Source organism: Amphiprion ocellaris, chromosome 6 (genome assembly GCF_022539595.1).
Source record: "Amphiprion ocellaris isolate individual 3 ecotype Okinawa chromosome 6, ASM2253959v1, whole genome shotgun sequence".
Lineage (NCBI taxonomy): Eukaryota > Metazoa > Chordata > Actinopteri > Pomacentridae > Amphiprion > Amphiprion ocellaris.
Window position 1 is genome coordinate 38,338,866 of NC_072771.1, and position 14,507 is coordinate 38,353,372.

The 14,507-nt window shown below is 40.0% G+C and overlaps 1 protein-coding gene across 1 annotated transcript; it reads left to right on the top strand.

Moving 5' to 3' along the window:
• Positions 1-1,908: 1,908 nt before the first annotated feature.
• dmrt3a (doublesex and mab-3 related transcription factor 3a) lies at positions 1,909-6,076 on the top strand. Its single transcript, XM_023285858.3, has 2 exons — positions 1,909-2,698; positions 4,740-6,076. The coding sequence occupies exons 1-2, from the start codon at positions 2,299-2,301 to the stop codon at positions 5,759-5,761; spliced, it is 1,422 nt and encodes a 473-aa protein (XP_023141626.1). The 5' UTR covers positions 1,909-2,298; the 3' UTR covers positions 5,762-6,076.
• Positions 6,077-14,507: the final 8,431 nt, after the last annotated feature.

The following is a 14,507-nucleotide window of genomic DNA, read 5'->3' on the forward strand; positions in this document are numbered from 1 at the left end:
TGAGAGCCTTTCTGCATCTTGAGCTTGCATTGCATCAGAATTAAACAGAAATCCGTCTGTGCAGCCTGCGGTATAAACTTTTATTCCGGTTTGTGTTTTACTCTTTATCAAGGAACAACATGAATAAATTTATTAAGCGTTCAGCTGCAGCCTCCCACTCCCACAAATCTACTCGGCCGGCACAAACTGCAAAGCCACTCTAGTCACCTTGAAATTTCCTCTGCTATTTTCCAATTAAAAGCTTAATAGCCCTGGAGACGGGCTTCATGTGGGGAAGTTTACCGTGCTCTTATTCTCTGTAAGCCGCGCTGCTCAGATCCCATTATTTGCTTGAATAAACCTTTTTTACGGTCAGAAATGGGCCCCGGCTTTGTCCGGTGTTATGTTTCAATGCCCTCTATTAGTCCAGCAGAAGGGACATATCAGCGTCCTCGACATAGTTCCCAAAGGGCTTTTATACATGTAGAGACCTAATCATCTAAGTTATGTACGATTGTGTAAAAGGAGCAAGAAGGCAGCGTGCGTTTTGTCTAAATTAAGTCTTGAAGCCTGCAGGCAGCAGAGGAGGATGTGTCGATGAATGCCTCGGCTTTTAAACATCTAAATTGAATTATAGATGATTCTTTACGTAAACTGGAGTTATTTCCTCAAAATGAACCTTTTATATCTGAAGAAAAGTGACTCCAAGTTGAGATTTTTGATTTTAGTCCAGAGTTTGGACAAAAGGTTGGCACACATTTAAGAGTTTATGATGCTATTTTCAGTTTAAACATCGTGTTTTTTCTAATTTTTGAAATTTAAATAAATTGATTTGACATTTAATCTTTTAATGTTCTATAAATGTTTAATTGGCTGTTTGTTTCACTGGCAACAGCACTGATGTCAAATTATATTTAGTAATACACATCTTTAATAGTGTTTATTGTGAGTAAAGTCCACCTATTTGAAAAATCTATATAAAAAAGATTCCTGCAGGTTGTCTTTTAAACATCATTTAAACCTTACTTGTGTTTAAACTGCCACATCATTTCATGCAGGAGCTCCAGCAATCTTCTAAACAATCATTAAAATGTCTGTTTTGACAGCTCAGATTCAGCTAAAACTTGAGTTTAGATTCAAACTGTAGCTTGCACGTGTCTTTGATACTAATTTTAACCTCAGTTTAACATTTCATTGCATGTTGATTGTTAATGCATTTAATTTTATGCCTAATATTTGAGATACTAAATGGGAACCAACAGAAAAAGGCCCTTATTCCTGGAGTTAGTCTTTTAATCATCATTTTTAACCTCCCTTGTGTTTAAATTGCCACATATTCCATGCAGGAGCTCCTGTAATCCTGCAAACAACCTGTAAAATGTCTGTTTTTAGAGCTCAGATTCAGCTAGAACTCGAGTTTGGATTTAAACTGTAGCTTTTTTTCTGCTAATTTTAATCTAAGTTTAGCATATTCTTGCATGTTTACTGATAATGCACTTCATTTTTTGCCTCATATTTGAAAAATTAAACAAAAACTGATAGAAAGGGCACTAATTCCTGCAGCTGGGTCACACACAGGCTTCATATAAAAAGGAATTTATGCTGTTCTCAGCTTAGAATTTCTATTGTTCCGGTTGGAATTTCATGCATCAACCTTTTGAACAAATCTACAAACAGAAAAGGCACAGACTGGAATATGTCTTTTAAAATCTAAATGTATTAATGGTTGTTTCGAGGCCTCTCCTGCAGTTCGGCCTTTTCCTGGCTCCATTTCTGGAGCTAAAGTTGCAGCTCCTCACTAATAGAGTTACACTTGTGCGTTTCAAGAGGCTCAACATTTAACTTCAGGTTCAGGATCAAGAGCTGAAATCTCCAAACCACTGAAAACACATGGAGGGCACAAACAGAAATGTGTCCAGTCCTCCTGGGGTTCTAAACGCGTGAGCTTCGCAGGGGGACGTGGGGGTAATCAGATCCTCAGTGGCAGGCTGATTTTTTTTCTGCCCACTTTAGCCTCCCGTGGACTTTTCTTTTTTTCCGTGCAGCCGCTTTGACAGCGTTTGGTTACTCGTCTCCATAAGTGCGTGTCAGCCTGATGCATATCTGTGCTGTCAGCCGGGGGAAAGGTGGATCCTCCAGACAAGCCAACACCTCTTATCCTCGTCCTGTCATGCGTGTAGCACAGCAGCTCCATCAAGCTCCATCTCTCTGACTGCTGCTGCTGCTGCTGCTGCTGCTGCTGCTGCTGCTGACAACACTCCCGCCCCGCCTCGCCTCTCCGCAGATGAACTTGTGCGTCCTGGAAAGCGCGCCGACAGAATGAATGGTTACGGGTCTCCATACCTGTACATGGGGGCTCCGGTGTCCCAGCCCCGGGCCCCGCTCCAGAGGACCCCCAAGTGCGCACGGTGCCGGAACCACGGCGTGCTGTCGTGGCTCAAAGGCCACAAACGCTACTGTCGCTTCAAGGACTGCACCTGCGAGAAATGCATCCTCATCATCGAGCGGCAGCGCGTCATGGCGGCGCAGGTGGCGCTCCGCAGGCAGCAGGCCAACGAGAGCCTAGAGAGCCTCATCCCGGAGTCCCTCAGAGTGCTTCCCGGCATTGGCCTGCCCGGGGCCGGCGAGGGGAACCAGGCGGCCCCGGCCAGGACGGAGGAGCTGGAGCTGAGGTGGAGCAGCTCGGAGCCGGTGCAGGCCGAAGGGCAGCCGTGTTCAGGTAGGAGAGCTGGTGGGCAACTCTCTGGATTATTATGGCTTATTTAAAGTCACAAAAATGGGCCAAGTTGTGGGTTTATGTTGGCTTTGTTTTTAGGGGGGGAAAGGAGTTTTAGAAAACGTGTAGGCTACACAAAAATGAAATAATATACTTATTATATTTAAGGTTTAACACAAACGTGAAAATAATAATTATGCCAAAAATGTATTAATTAGAATTTGAAAATGTCACAGCATTCCTGAAAAAGCAAAAACATTCAAACATTAGTCATTCTGATCAAGGATGCTGCCATTTCCGTACATATCTGGAAATATTTCATGCTCTAAAATAATCCATTTTCTCTCAAGTTTGCATTAGTTAGCCCACAAATAACGACTGAAAATGAAAACATTTATTAAAACCAATTTAATTCAAATAAACATTTTTTCTAGTGGAGAAAATTCACGTTAGAGCAGCACAGGAGGCAGAGAAATACAGTGTGAATTAAAACGTGGTCTGTGTCCTAGTAATCTGAAAATAAAATATCGAACTATAGTAAAACTAAAATATCCAATATTTGTGCCAATTTGACATAATATCTTGAAATATTTTTTTTTCTTTGTTATTTATCTACTGGATCTTTTTATTTATTTACTTTGTTTTAAAACAATATTTCTTAGCTTTTAATATGGATCTAAATGTCTTCCTATATTTGAAGCAGCCTGTATTCTTACTTTTTTGGGTAAAAATTCTTAATTGACTATTAATTATATACATTTTTTCATACAAAATATCAAAACCTTGATTCCGTTAGTTAATTACATTATTTCTGAGACATGATGTGATTATTTGCAGACAGTAAAATGTCCAATTTAATTTCTGCACTGTTTATTCTCTTTCATGTTGAGCAAATTAATATTTCTTAAGATTCTTATTTTTTAAAAAAGCTAAATGCTCCATATTCCTCCCAGTGTTGCACCAAGTGCTGATTCAGGGTGATGCCTGATATTCTGCAGATTATTCAGTTTTGCTTGTTTTTCTGTTCTCCACTTTGTAAAACATTGATTCGGACACAAACTCTCCTCTGAGCTGCCTCCACAGCAGCTTTTATTTCCAGCCTGACAAACCGCGCTGAGTGCTTTAAAAGATTACAGTAATCAGAGGCAGACAGGACCAATCGAATATAATCGCCATATTTCTCACAGGAGGTCAACTTCAGATGAAATGTCACCGAGCAACAGGCGATCTGTTTGCAAAATGTGGTCAAAAGGCATCGACGGCAGATTCCTCAATGACACACAGTCAGCACTTTGTGTTAACAGCTTCTGAGGGCAGAAAATAGAATAAATCCTCATGAAGTGAAGCGATTAATTGTATGTTACCTTTCCTCCTGAGGGCTGCTGGGCCTTTTAATGGGAGAGGAGCTTGGACTGAAAAGAGCAGTGAGGTCAAATTAATTTAATAAACCACAATAAAAACTACAGCGTTAACATGAGTCCACTGTGGGTCAGTTCTGTTACATGTTTATTATTAAAGCATCTCATTTTAGGCCTCACATTTGAGGAAAGAAAGGAGAACCAACAGAAAAGGCACCAACTTCTGGGCTCTTTTTAAAAGGAATTTATGCTTTTCTTAATTTAGATTTTCCATTTTTCCCCTTGATGGGAGCACAAAGGGGGGTGTCTGTGTTTTTAACAATAAAAACAGGTTTAGTATAGGCCCACTGTGGATCAGCATAGCTCTGGACTGGGTTGATTTTTAATTTTTAGTTCATTTAAACTCGATTTCTTGTAGGTTTGTGTGTATTTTATTTTTTTTTTTAACAAATGTATAACTTGTTCTGTGCAGCTGAGAATTAATTTGTGATTTTTAATAATCAACACCAGATATGCTGACATGTAGTTGTTCTATTGGGTCAAAGCAACTCATTTCATTCTTCGACCCATTTTTGATCCATGATTGTTTCTTTGCCCAACAAATTCGTGCATGCTTTTCTTGCAAACTGGGTTCAGTTGTTGCCCTCCTGTGCATCCTCCTTGAGATCTGTTTCCCTGACTTGCAGCACCGACAGAAGAAGGTCCAGACGAGGTTTCTGGGGGTGAGAACGGAGGCAGCTCCAGTGAGAAGGAGCAGGACCCGGTCAGCTCTCCGGAGGGCTCCAAGCCCAACTCCTGCTACACCCCGGAGCCTCCAGAAACCCCCTCCCACCCGGAGGAGAGCCGCTACAGCCTCCCCAAGTCCGGCAGCGCCGAGAAGGAGGCCAAAGCCGAGAGTCCCCAGAAGTACCCGGTCAGCCCCGGGGAGCAGAGCGTCCTGATCGAGGGTCTCGCCGGATCCATCAACCTGCCCTTCAGCCTCCGAGCCAACCGGCCGCCGCTGGAGGTCCTCAAGAAGATCTTCCCCGCCCACAAGCCCCCCGTGCTGGAGCTCATCCTGCGGGGCTGTGGGGGGGACCTGGTGGGGGCCATTGAGGTTCTGCTGTCCAGCCGGAACCCCGACGGGAGCGCGCACCCTCACGGCGACCCGCACCAGGACGCGCTGGTGCTGCCTTCAAACGGACACCTGTTCGAGCACACGCTGGGCTCTTACCACCCGGTGTCCTCCTCCGCCAAGTGGTCGGTGGGTTCTGCTTTCCGGGTCCCCGATTCCCTCCGGTTCACGTCCGAGTCCGCCTCGGGCGTGGTGTCCACCGGAGCTCTGGGTGTCCCCCTGCAGCACCCGTCCTTCCCGCAGCCCACGCGCTACCCGCTCATGCTGCGCAACTCCCTGACGCGCAGCCAGGCCAGCCCGTTCGTGCACAACGACGTGACTCTGTGGAATACGATGGCTCTGCAGCAGCAGTACCAGCTCCGCTCGGCGGCTCAGTACGTGTCTCCGTTCTCCCCCGCGGCCCCAGGGGGGACCGGGGCTTCCGTGTTCCGTAGCTCGCCCATCCTCCCGTCCAGACCCTCCGAGGAGCAGCGCATCAGCATCCAGGAGGAGAGCTGCTCGCTGGGGCCCAAACCCGGCCTCTACTCCCCGGATGAGGAGTACGAAGAGCGCTCTGACTCCGCAGACTCCCGCATCCTGAACTCATCCACCTGAACCAGACGCTGCTGGACTTTTACACAACCAAAAACGTATTATTGTGAACGGACGTCAGTGTGCGCGTTTCTTTGTGTGTTTTGTTTGATTTGAACCGTGTGAAGCAATCAGCCTTTGATCAGGTGGTGGTAACCATGGTAACCATCGCCCCCATGCTTCCAGATGTCACTGGACTTGACCAAAACGGATGAATGTAACAGACTCTTATTTTGAAAGTGCTCCAGCTGTTTCATGTAAGCATGTTTAGTACTGTGAAAAGCTCTGTAAGGATCACCGCTGCATGTCGAGTATGCCAAATAAATCTGTCCAAATGGATCAGGCTGCTTTCTTCAGAGGTGCTCTTCTTATGCTCGTTTACACATGGATGGGATTTATCCACCACAGTTCCATGATATAGTTACATAAAATAACAGTATATGAACATATTCAGTGACTGATTTGTAGTAAAGAAGTGCTTCACTGCTTATTGCTCTTTAATTTGCATTATTTCAAATTAAACAGCAAAAGATGCAGCGTTGTTTAATATCTGTCTGTCAGGATATGGAACTAAAGTTGTCCTCCAAGACATAGCAGAAAATTTATCCACATAATCCAGAATTTAACATTCAGATTTAAAATGGTTTTTAAAAAGTTGCATTTCTCATTTTGCATCAAAAGAACAGTATAACGATTATATAAAGACATTTAGATACCAACTAAAAAATGACAGCAACAGTTTAAGAGCTCCTATTTACAAGTAAATATCTAATAAACGGATTAGAACACACTAAATAAATTAATATACAACATTTATTACGACTATATTTTGCTATAGTGTCATCAAATATTTGTTTATATACTAACAGGTTCCCACAGGAGGAGCTAACATGAATAAACACAAGTGTGGCATATTGTGCATGGATTAAATGTTTATATATTTCCTAAAGATGCTAAATTGGGCACTTACAGTAAAAAAAATCGGATTATTTTCACTCTGCTTTTAAAAAGAATGCATTAATCTGCATTGGTTGTAGCATGGCAGCCACTCGTCAACTTAAAATGGTTTTATGAAATCACATTATTAGAAATTAGAAGCTGTGTAAGATGATTTATTGCAGATTTTTGTCGCAAAATTAAGAAGCAACTTGGTTAAAACTGAATAAGTCAAATAACTCTGAGCAGCTGGAGGAGAAGGATCCGACACTGCAGGTTAATAAAATCCTTAACTCTTCATGTAAATATGCTGTAGTATCAACAACAGCTTTTACTTAAGAAGTTTGGGACATCCTTTATGTGTAACACCAGCTTCAGATGCTAAATATGTCTTTATTTTAAATCCTTTACATCTTGAAAAGCTGCATCTCTTTATTCGACGGCAGGAACACTGACAACTCAAACTATCAGCGGCTTCTTTCATTGATTTTTAGTCTAACTTCATCTGTATTGCTGCTACAAAAGCCTGATGTATTGTGGCTTTTTAAAGTGTTTTCTGTTCTCTAATTAACGCTGGTTTAACCCTTTGATGCATAACCTGGGTCAAAAGTGACCCAAATCCAATGGAAAATGGGTATCTCCTGATGTGGTCTACGCATCAAAGGGTGAAATGTCTCACTTGTAAACACAAGAAACTTCAAACCTCACCTACAGAAAGAGGACGGCGCTAATAGGAGATTTCTATTAGAAGCTACAAAAACAGATGAAAACAAATTACAGATCAATATTCTGTGGCTTTTTTACTTCATATGCAAAACATGGTCGAGAAATTTATCAAAGGTGGTCACCTTTTTAGACAAGAATAATCAGAAACTCATTTACAGTTTTTTGAGTGAGACTGGATTTGAAAGCCACAGACATAAACTGATTTGTGTTTTTCTTGCAGAGTTTATTAAATGTTCTGGAAAAAAAGTGCAGAAGCTATTTTTTCTTGGTTTATCTTTCACAACATCCGCAGTTACTTGCTTCTCTGCTTTGTAATCTGTTCCAGTGTTGACAGTTTCAGCCTCTTGTTCACCTGCTTTGTTAAATCCTTTCACATGCTGCCATCTTGTGGTGCTGCTGATCATCAACACCAAAATCAAACATCTGGCTCCGATAGATTTAAGGTAGAAATGTTTAAACCACATGTTACAGAAAGACAAACAGACTAAAATCTTCAGCAGTAAAACATTTTCAGGTTTTTCCAGGCAGCGAATTTAACCAAGATAAATTATTTAAGAGACAAAAACATTCTGAAAGTTTGAGCCATTGTTTTCATTTAGAGCAGAAAAAGGAGAAAACACTAAACAGTAAACACTACAGAACACTAAAATCTGCACAGTGTTGCTCAACAGCACCTCAGCAGTCGTTTATCAATGGAAGGAGAGTATTATTTGATCACTTTTCCTCTAAATTTTTCTAAAATCCAGGAGATACAACTTCAAATCTCATTTTATTTACAGTACTTGGCAGTGGTGGAATGTAACTAAGTATATTTACTCAAGTACTGCACTCCATCGCATTTTAGAGGGAAGTATTGTACTTTTTTCTGCACTTCTAACTTTAGAAATTAAGATTTTTGGACACAAAACACACACAGGGCTTGTAAAATATGATTAATAATAGAACAAACTACACAAATAGACCTGAAACTATAGGTCAGTTTGCAGAAATTTAAGAAAAAGCAAATGCTTAAACACTTAAAAAAACAAACTCCCTTTTAAGTTGCACAACACTAAAATATTCACATTATTGGTTATAATGAGGATATATAACAACATAATTTTGCAATTGACTACATTTATTTTTAATGCTTCATTTTATAGATTCTAATTTATTAGGTATTTTTATTATATTACGATAACTGTTTTTTACCTCTCGGATTTCATTTAAATTGCCAAATCAGCTTTTTTGACAGCTAAAAGATATATATTTGGTTACTGAAGTGAAAATTATTTCACCATAATTAAATTAATGACTATTTTGACTCATTTGTCATCCATAAAGTTAAAATATTGAACCTTTTCTTGCTGTCAGATTAAGCAGGAACACTTGTCGGCTTAAATTTAACACTTTTGACTTCTTTTTTTAAAAAAAATTCAAACAATGCAACATAACACTTTTATCGATCAAATAACTGTTGTAGTTGTTGAGTTTAATATTAAGTTGTTGCAGTACACATAAAAAGCTTTCACAAACTATGACACACTGTTTTTCTCTTTTATATATATAGTTTTTTGGGTAAATGTTCACTGACTTCCTCCTGAAGTAGACACGACTCCTGTTTTATGGCTGCAGACTGCCATCTAGTGGACAAAATGGGAATATCAGGTTTCTAATCTTGAGGCCTTTAATATATATAATGTGGGGCACTTTAAGGTGGTAAATTTCACCCCCGTCTTTATTTATTGATTAATTATTTTCCACAAAGACGCAGAAACAAGTAAAACTAAGATTCCTTTAAAGCAATACTCTGCATGGACATTTTTTTATTATATATTAGAAAAATTCACAATGAGGGCTTTACTGTTTAAATAAAGAGGGAAATGGAAATTTGCTGTACAAAATGTTACATAAAAGTAATTGTTTTTGTCTATTTTATGTTCATAAGTTCATAAATACTGACCTTTCTTAAAAGTCAAATCTTATCAAATTAATTTGTAATGTTAGTTTGATTCAAATTCAACGGTGAGAGAAAAAGCATAAATTTAAACTTTTCTGAAAGAATTTAATTCAAGATTTTGACACCTACTATCACTAAATCGTTGTGTATAAATGAATGAATGGTTTGTAAACAGCTTAACTTTGAGTCCGCATGAAGCAGATAAATGTAAAACCAGTGGATGCGACTTGTTGGACAGCTGTAGGAAAACGTCCTCCTGTTTGTTGCACGTTAGCCAGCAGAGGTCGAGGTGTCAGAGCCCCTCAGACAGAGACAAATGCCGGCCCGCCTGGTTTTCTATTCAGCTGCATGTGTTGTCGGTCCATCAGAGGCTAATTAACATAACAGGATCCCCAGTGATCCCACACTGCTCTTCTGTCTATACACAGCTCCTGTTACACTTTACGGCCGACACAGCGGGACATTTCCAACAAGATGCTGTTGTTTCAATCAGGCCCAAAAGTAAACTGGACGCCGTGTGAGAAAGTGTCTGTCTTTCTCAGGTTGTTTCCATTAAAATGCATCAACTCTTATCAGTTAAAGCGTCTGCACGGATCAATTTCTGCAGATTTTACTGCAGATAAACACTGACAGTTAAATACAGACTTTTAGCAATGCACACTGTTAGATGTTTAAGCGTTTTTAGCCTGGCATGTGCTTCAAAATTATGCAAAACACTTGTTTCATGTGCTGTTTATAATTAGATTTATTTTGTTTTTGCACGTCTGTCATGTTGGATTGAATCTTTTTTTATGTTGTTGTTGTGTGTAGTTGGTTTTAAAACAGAACAAAACCAAAAGAGCTGTGTAGAAAAATGTATTATCGAGACATTTTTTGGACTTATAAAAACTAGGAAATACTGCCATAAGATATTCAGTATTGGTTACTGCAGATCCAAACTGTGTTTTCAGACTATTTTTTGCTGCCCTCATATCAGCTACATTTACATTTTGTGCTCATTATATAATAAAAACACACTTTTTGAGCTCCTTTTTTAGGTAAAATGACATTTAAATAGTTTTTCCTTTCTATATCCAAATTGAATCCTTCTGAATATCCACAAAAGGAACACATGTGATCTGTGTAATTCTGACAGTAATTTTAAGACCTCCCTAAAAATGTGGAACCCTTTCAGAAGACTTTACAAGCCTGCAACACCTGGAATGCCTGAAATCTATTCCAGGATCCAAAAAACTACTCAACTATCCCCTAACCACAGCAGGGACCACAGAACCTCTTCAAGGATTCCTGTGAAACCCTTGAAGGACCCTGAAATCTTTGAAACAACTCTTGAAGATAGGTGCTGTCCCTTGTAAGAACCCCTGAAACATTGGTCGGAGTTCCTCGAGGATCCCCAGACTCCTGCAAATACCAATAAAAGGCCATCGATAATATCTTCAGTGATTCCTGGGAGCATCTCAGGGACCACTGGACCCCTGAAACTCCTGAAATATTAATGCCTTTAAAGATCCCTGAACCGTCCTCCAGGATCTCTATCTATCCTAAGACCATACAAGGACCTCAAAATCCCTTCACTATATCTGGAATTCATTCAAGGATCCCACAAATTCTCCGCCCCTTTTGAGAAAACTGAAACTTCTTAGCGGAATGTCAAAGGTCAAATATTTTCAGACTTCTCACTGCAAAATCTTTTAGATTTCCTGCAAACACCTCTGAAAGGCTGCAATAGTGGAGCCTGAAATCTATTTAAGGACCCCTGGAAAATCACTACAAACCCGTGGATCCTCTCAAGCCCTTAAAAGTTTACCTCGAGAGCCACTGGAACCTCTTTTATTAACTCCCTGAAACCTGGAGCTATATAACAGATGTCTAGAATTCTTTCAGAGGACTTCATAATTCATGATAGATCTCTTCAGTATATTAAAAAGTCACTCAAGGATCCAAGAAATTTCCAAGACCCCTTCAAACACACCTGAAACTCCTTGCTGCAACTTCGAAGGTCAAAGATTTAAAAATGTTTCCCTGGAAAATCCTCATGGGTCCCTGGATCCCCTGAAAGATCTATGGAAGGTTGCAAATATTCTTTTTCATATATTCAATTTATTCAAGGATTCCCTTAAAAGTCACATGAAATTCCTTCCTGGAATTTCAAGGATCAAAAATGTCAAGACTTTTTACTCAATCTTTAAATGGAGCTTGGAATCTACTTCAGGATCCCTGGAAAATTCTCATTTTGCCTTGGATCCTCTCAAACCATTGAAAATTCATCTTGATATCCTCTGGAACCTCTTTTATTAACTTCCTGAAACCTGGAACTTTTGAACAGACATTGATGCCTGGAATTATTTCAAGGACTTCAAAATTCCAGAAAGATCCTAAGAATATGCAAAGACCCTCAAATCCCTTCACTCAAAAACACCTGAAACTCCTTCCTGGAATTTCAAAAATTCAGTATTTCAAGACTTTTCACTGCAAAATATTTACGCTTCCTGCAAGCACCTCTGCAAGGCTGCAATAGCGGAACCTGGACTCTATTTAAGGATTTTTGGAAAATCCTCATTGGCCTCTGGATCCTCTCAAAGCCTTGAAATTTCACCTTGGAACCTCTTTTTTTAATTTCCAGAAACCTGGAACTATTCAACACATGGATTGAATTCTTTCAAAGACCTACAAAAGCCCTGATGGAAACCTGGAATTCCGTGAAACAGTTTCAAGGTTCCCTGCAAACACTAATGCAAGGCTGCACTAATGGAGCCTGGAATCTAGTTAAGGATCCCTCATTGGCCACTGGATTATCTCAAACCCTTGAAAATTCACTTTCAGATCCACTGGAACTTCTTTTATTAACTCCCTGAAACCTGGAACTTTAGAACAGGTGCCTGGAATTCTTTCAAGGACTTGAGAATTCTTTGTAGACCATGCAAAGACCCCCAAATCCCTCCAGTAAATCTGGAAGTCATTCAAAGACACCTAGAACTCTTTGCTGAAATTGACAAAAAAAAGTAAGACTTTTCATTGTAAATTTTTTAATGTTCCATGCAAACACCTCTGCAAGGCTGCAATAGTGGAACCTGAAATCTATCTCTGGAAAATCTTCTCAAAGCCTTGAAAATTCTCTCTTTTTTAACTCACAGAAACCTGGAACTTTAGAACAAATACTTGGAATTCCTTCAAGGACTTAAAAATTCTTTATAGACCGTACAAAGACCCCCAAATCCCTGTTCAAAGACACCTAGAACTTCTTGCTGAAACTCACAAAAAAAAAAAAGACTTAATTGCAAAATTTTCAATGTTCCATGCAAACACCTCTGTAAGGCTGCAATAGTCGAGCCTGGAATCTATTTAGAGATGTCTGGAAAATCCTCTCAAAGCCTTGAAAATTCACCTTTTTTAAACTCACAGAAACCCGTAACTATACAAGAGATGTCTGGAATTCTTTCAAGGACCTAAAAAGTCCTTAGAAAAAGTACTTCCTGGAATTCCTTGAAACATTTTCAAGGTTCTCTGCAAACATCTCTGCAAGGCTGCACTAATGGATCCTGGAATCTAGTTAAGGATCCCTCGTTGGCCACTGGATTATCTCAAAACCTTGAAAATTCACTTTCAGATCCACTCTTTTCTTAACTCCCTGAAACCTGGAACTTTAGAATAGATGCCTGGAATTCCTCCAAGGGACCCTGACAAAAAAAGAAGCCCTCTGGAAACCCATTCAAGGGCCCCTGGAGGCCCCCCTGCCCCAGACCGCTTGTGTGTAACGATCCTGCGGACACAGACAACACATTTCACCTGGAGGGTCCAGCAGATCCTCCTGTCCGACCGTCCAGGCTGCCCGCGGCATCAAAGCATTCCTGGAGTGGAAACGGCAGCCCGGGGTGGCAGCTCGTAACCTCCGTAATAAATTAGGGCCAAGTGGCAAATAGGGCTGCACCTGCAGGCCTGACGTCTTCACCTCCAACACATGGAGGAGCCGTTAAGAGCTGGTGTCCTCAACTGGACGAAAGAAAGAGAAGAAAACCACGAGGAAAGGTGAATTTTAGAAGATTGGAGTGACGATTCTGCATCAAATCCGTGCGTAAAAATGTGGAACTCCTGCGCAAAAATAGTTCATAATGAGAAATGACAAAACGAGTGTGTTGCTATTAAAATAGTAGAGATGTAAAGCAGAAATCGCTAAAAATATAACACAAAATCACACTCTTGCACAAGTTCACGTTGTTGGATTAGAGAAAGAAAATAAAACACGCCGCTACTTCGACAATATCTCCAAAATATCGTATTATTAAGATACAAAAATTATAAAGAAAAAGCCAAATTCTAAACAAAGATCACACGCATCGAGCCTAATAGACTATTACAGTATTATTTTAATAGAGATTAACCTTTGTTGCATCTTAAAACTATAAAAATGTTTAAAAATACGCTTGACTTTATGGGTTAAATGTAAAACGCAGCGCAGGCCTGACGGAGCTTTAAATCTCACATCGGTGGATTTCACGTTAAAGCTCCGAAACTTAATTCTAAGAAATGCAGGACAAACTATACAATACGTCGGTGACACACGGCCTCTCCTTCTCCTTTTAACTTTCAAAGCTCTCTTCATTAATTTCACATTACAGACAAAAGGCCCGTGAAGTCTGCATTGTCTCACTACCAGTTCCCGTGGAAGGCAGTCCACGCTGAGTAAATGTTACGTCTCTTTTTTGTCTTTCTGTCAGCAATCTGCCAACAAAGAGTCAAACTTAGAAAGTGGTCGACAGTATTCTTTTTTAAAAATAATACGAGTCATCGGTTACACCCAGCCGTGAAAAGAAACGTGCAACCACCGAAATAACTCCTAGATACACTGGATTTAATCTGAAATAATAATAAAGGTCATTATTAACATTAAATAATGAGGAGAATCATGCATGATTCAATTAAGATTTAAGAAAAGACATCAACTGGGATTTATTGTGTTTTATGGTAGTATTTAGGACGATTTTTTAAAGGTTGTGAATTTAAGTTATTTTTCTATATTCAGGGTTTTAAGTGAGATTTAGGTGTGTTGTGTGTGTGGGATCAGATAAAGGTTAAGGCTGGGTTTCACTTGACTCTTGTTTTGTGTATCTGCATGCTGACATGGTGCTTTTCTCCCCTTCCAGGTGTGATTGTTGTGAAAACACGATAATA

What these genes read in the sequence shown, in the direction of transcription:
- dmrt3a (XM_023285858.3), top strand. Translation starts at nt 2,299, where the DNA reads ATGAATGGTTACGGGTCTCCATACCTGTACATGGGGGCTCCGGTGTCC. An exon ending in CGAAGGGCAGCCGTGTTCAG is followed by an intron (nt 2,699 to 4,739) that starts GTAGGAGAGCTG and finishes CCTGACTTGCAG; the next exon opens with CACCGACAGAAGAAGGTCCA.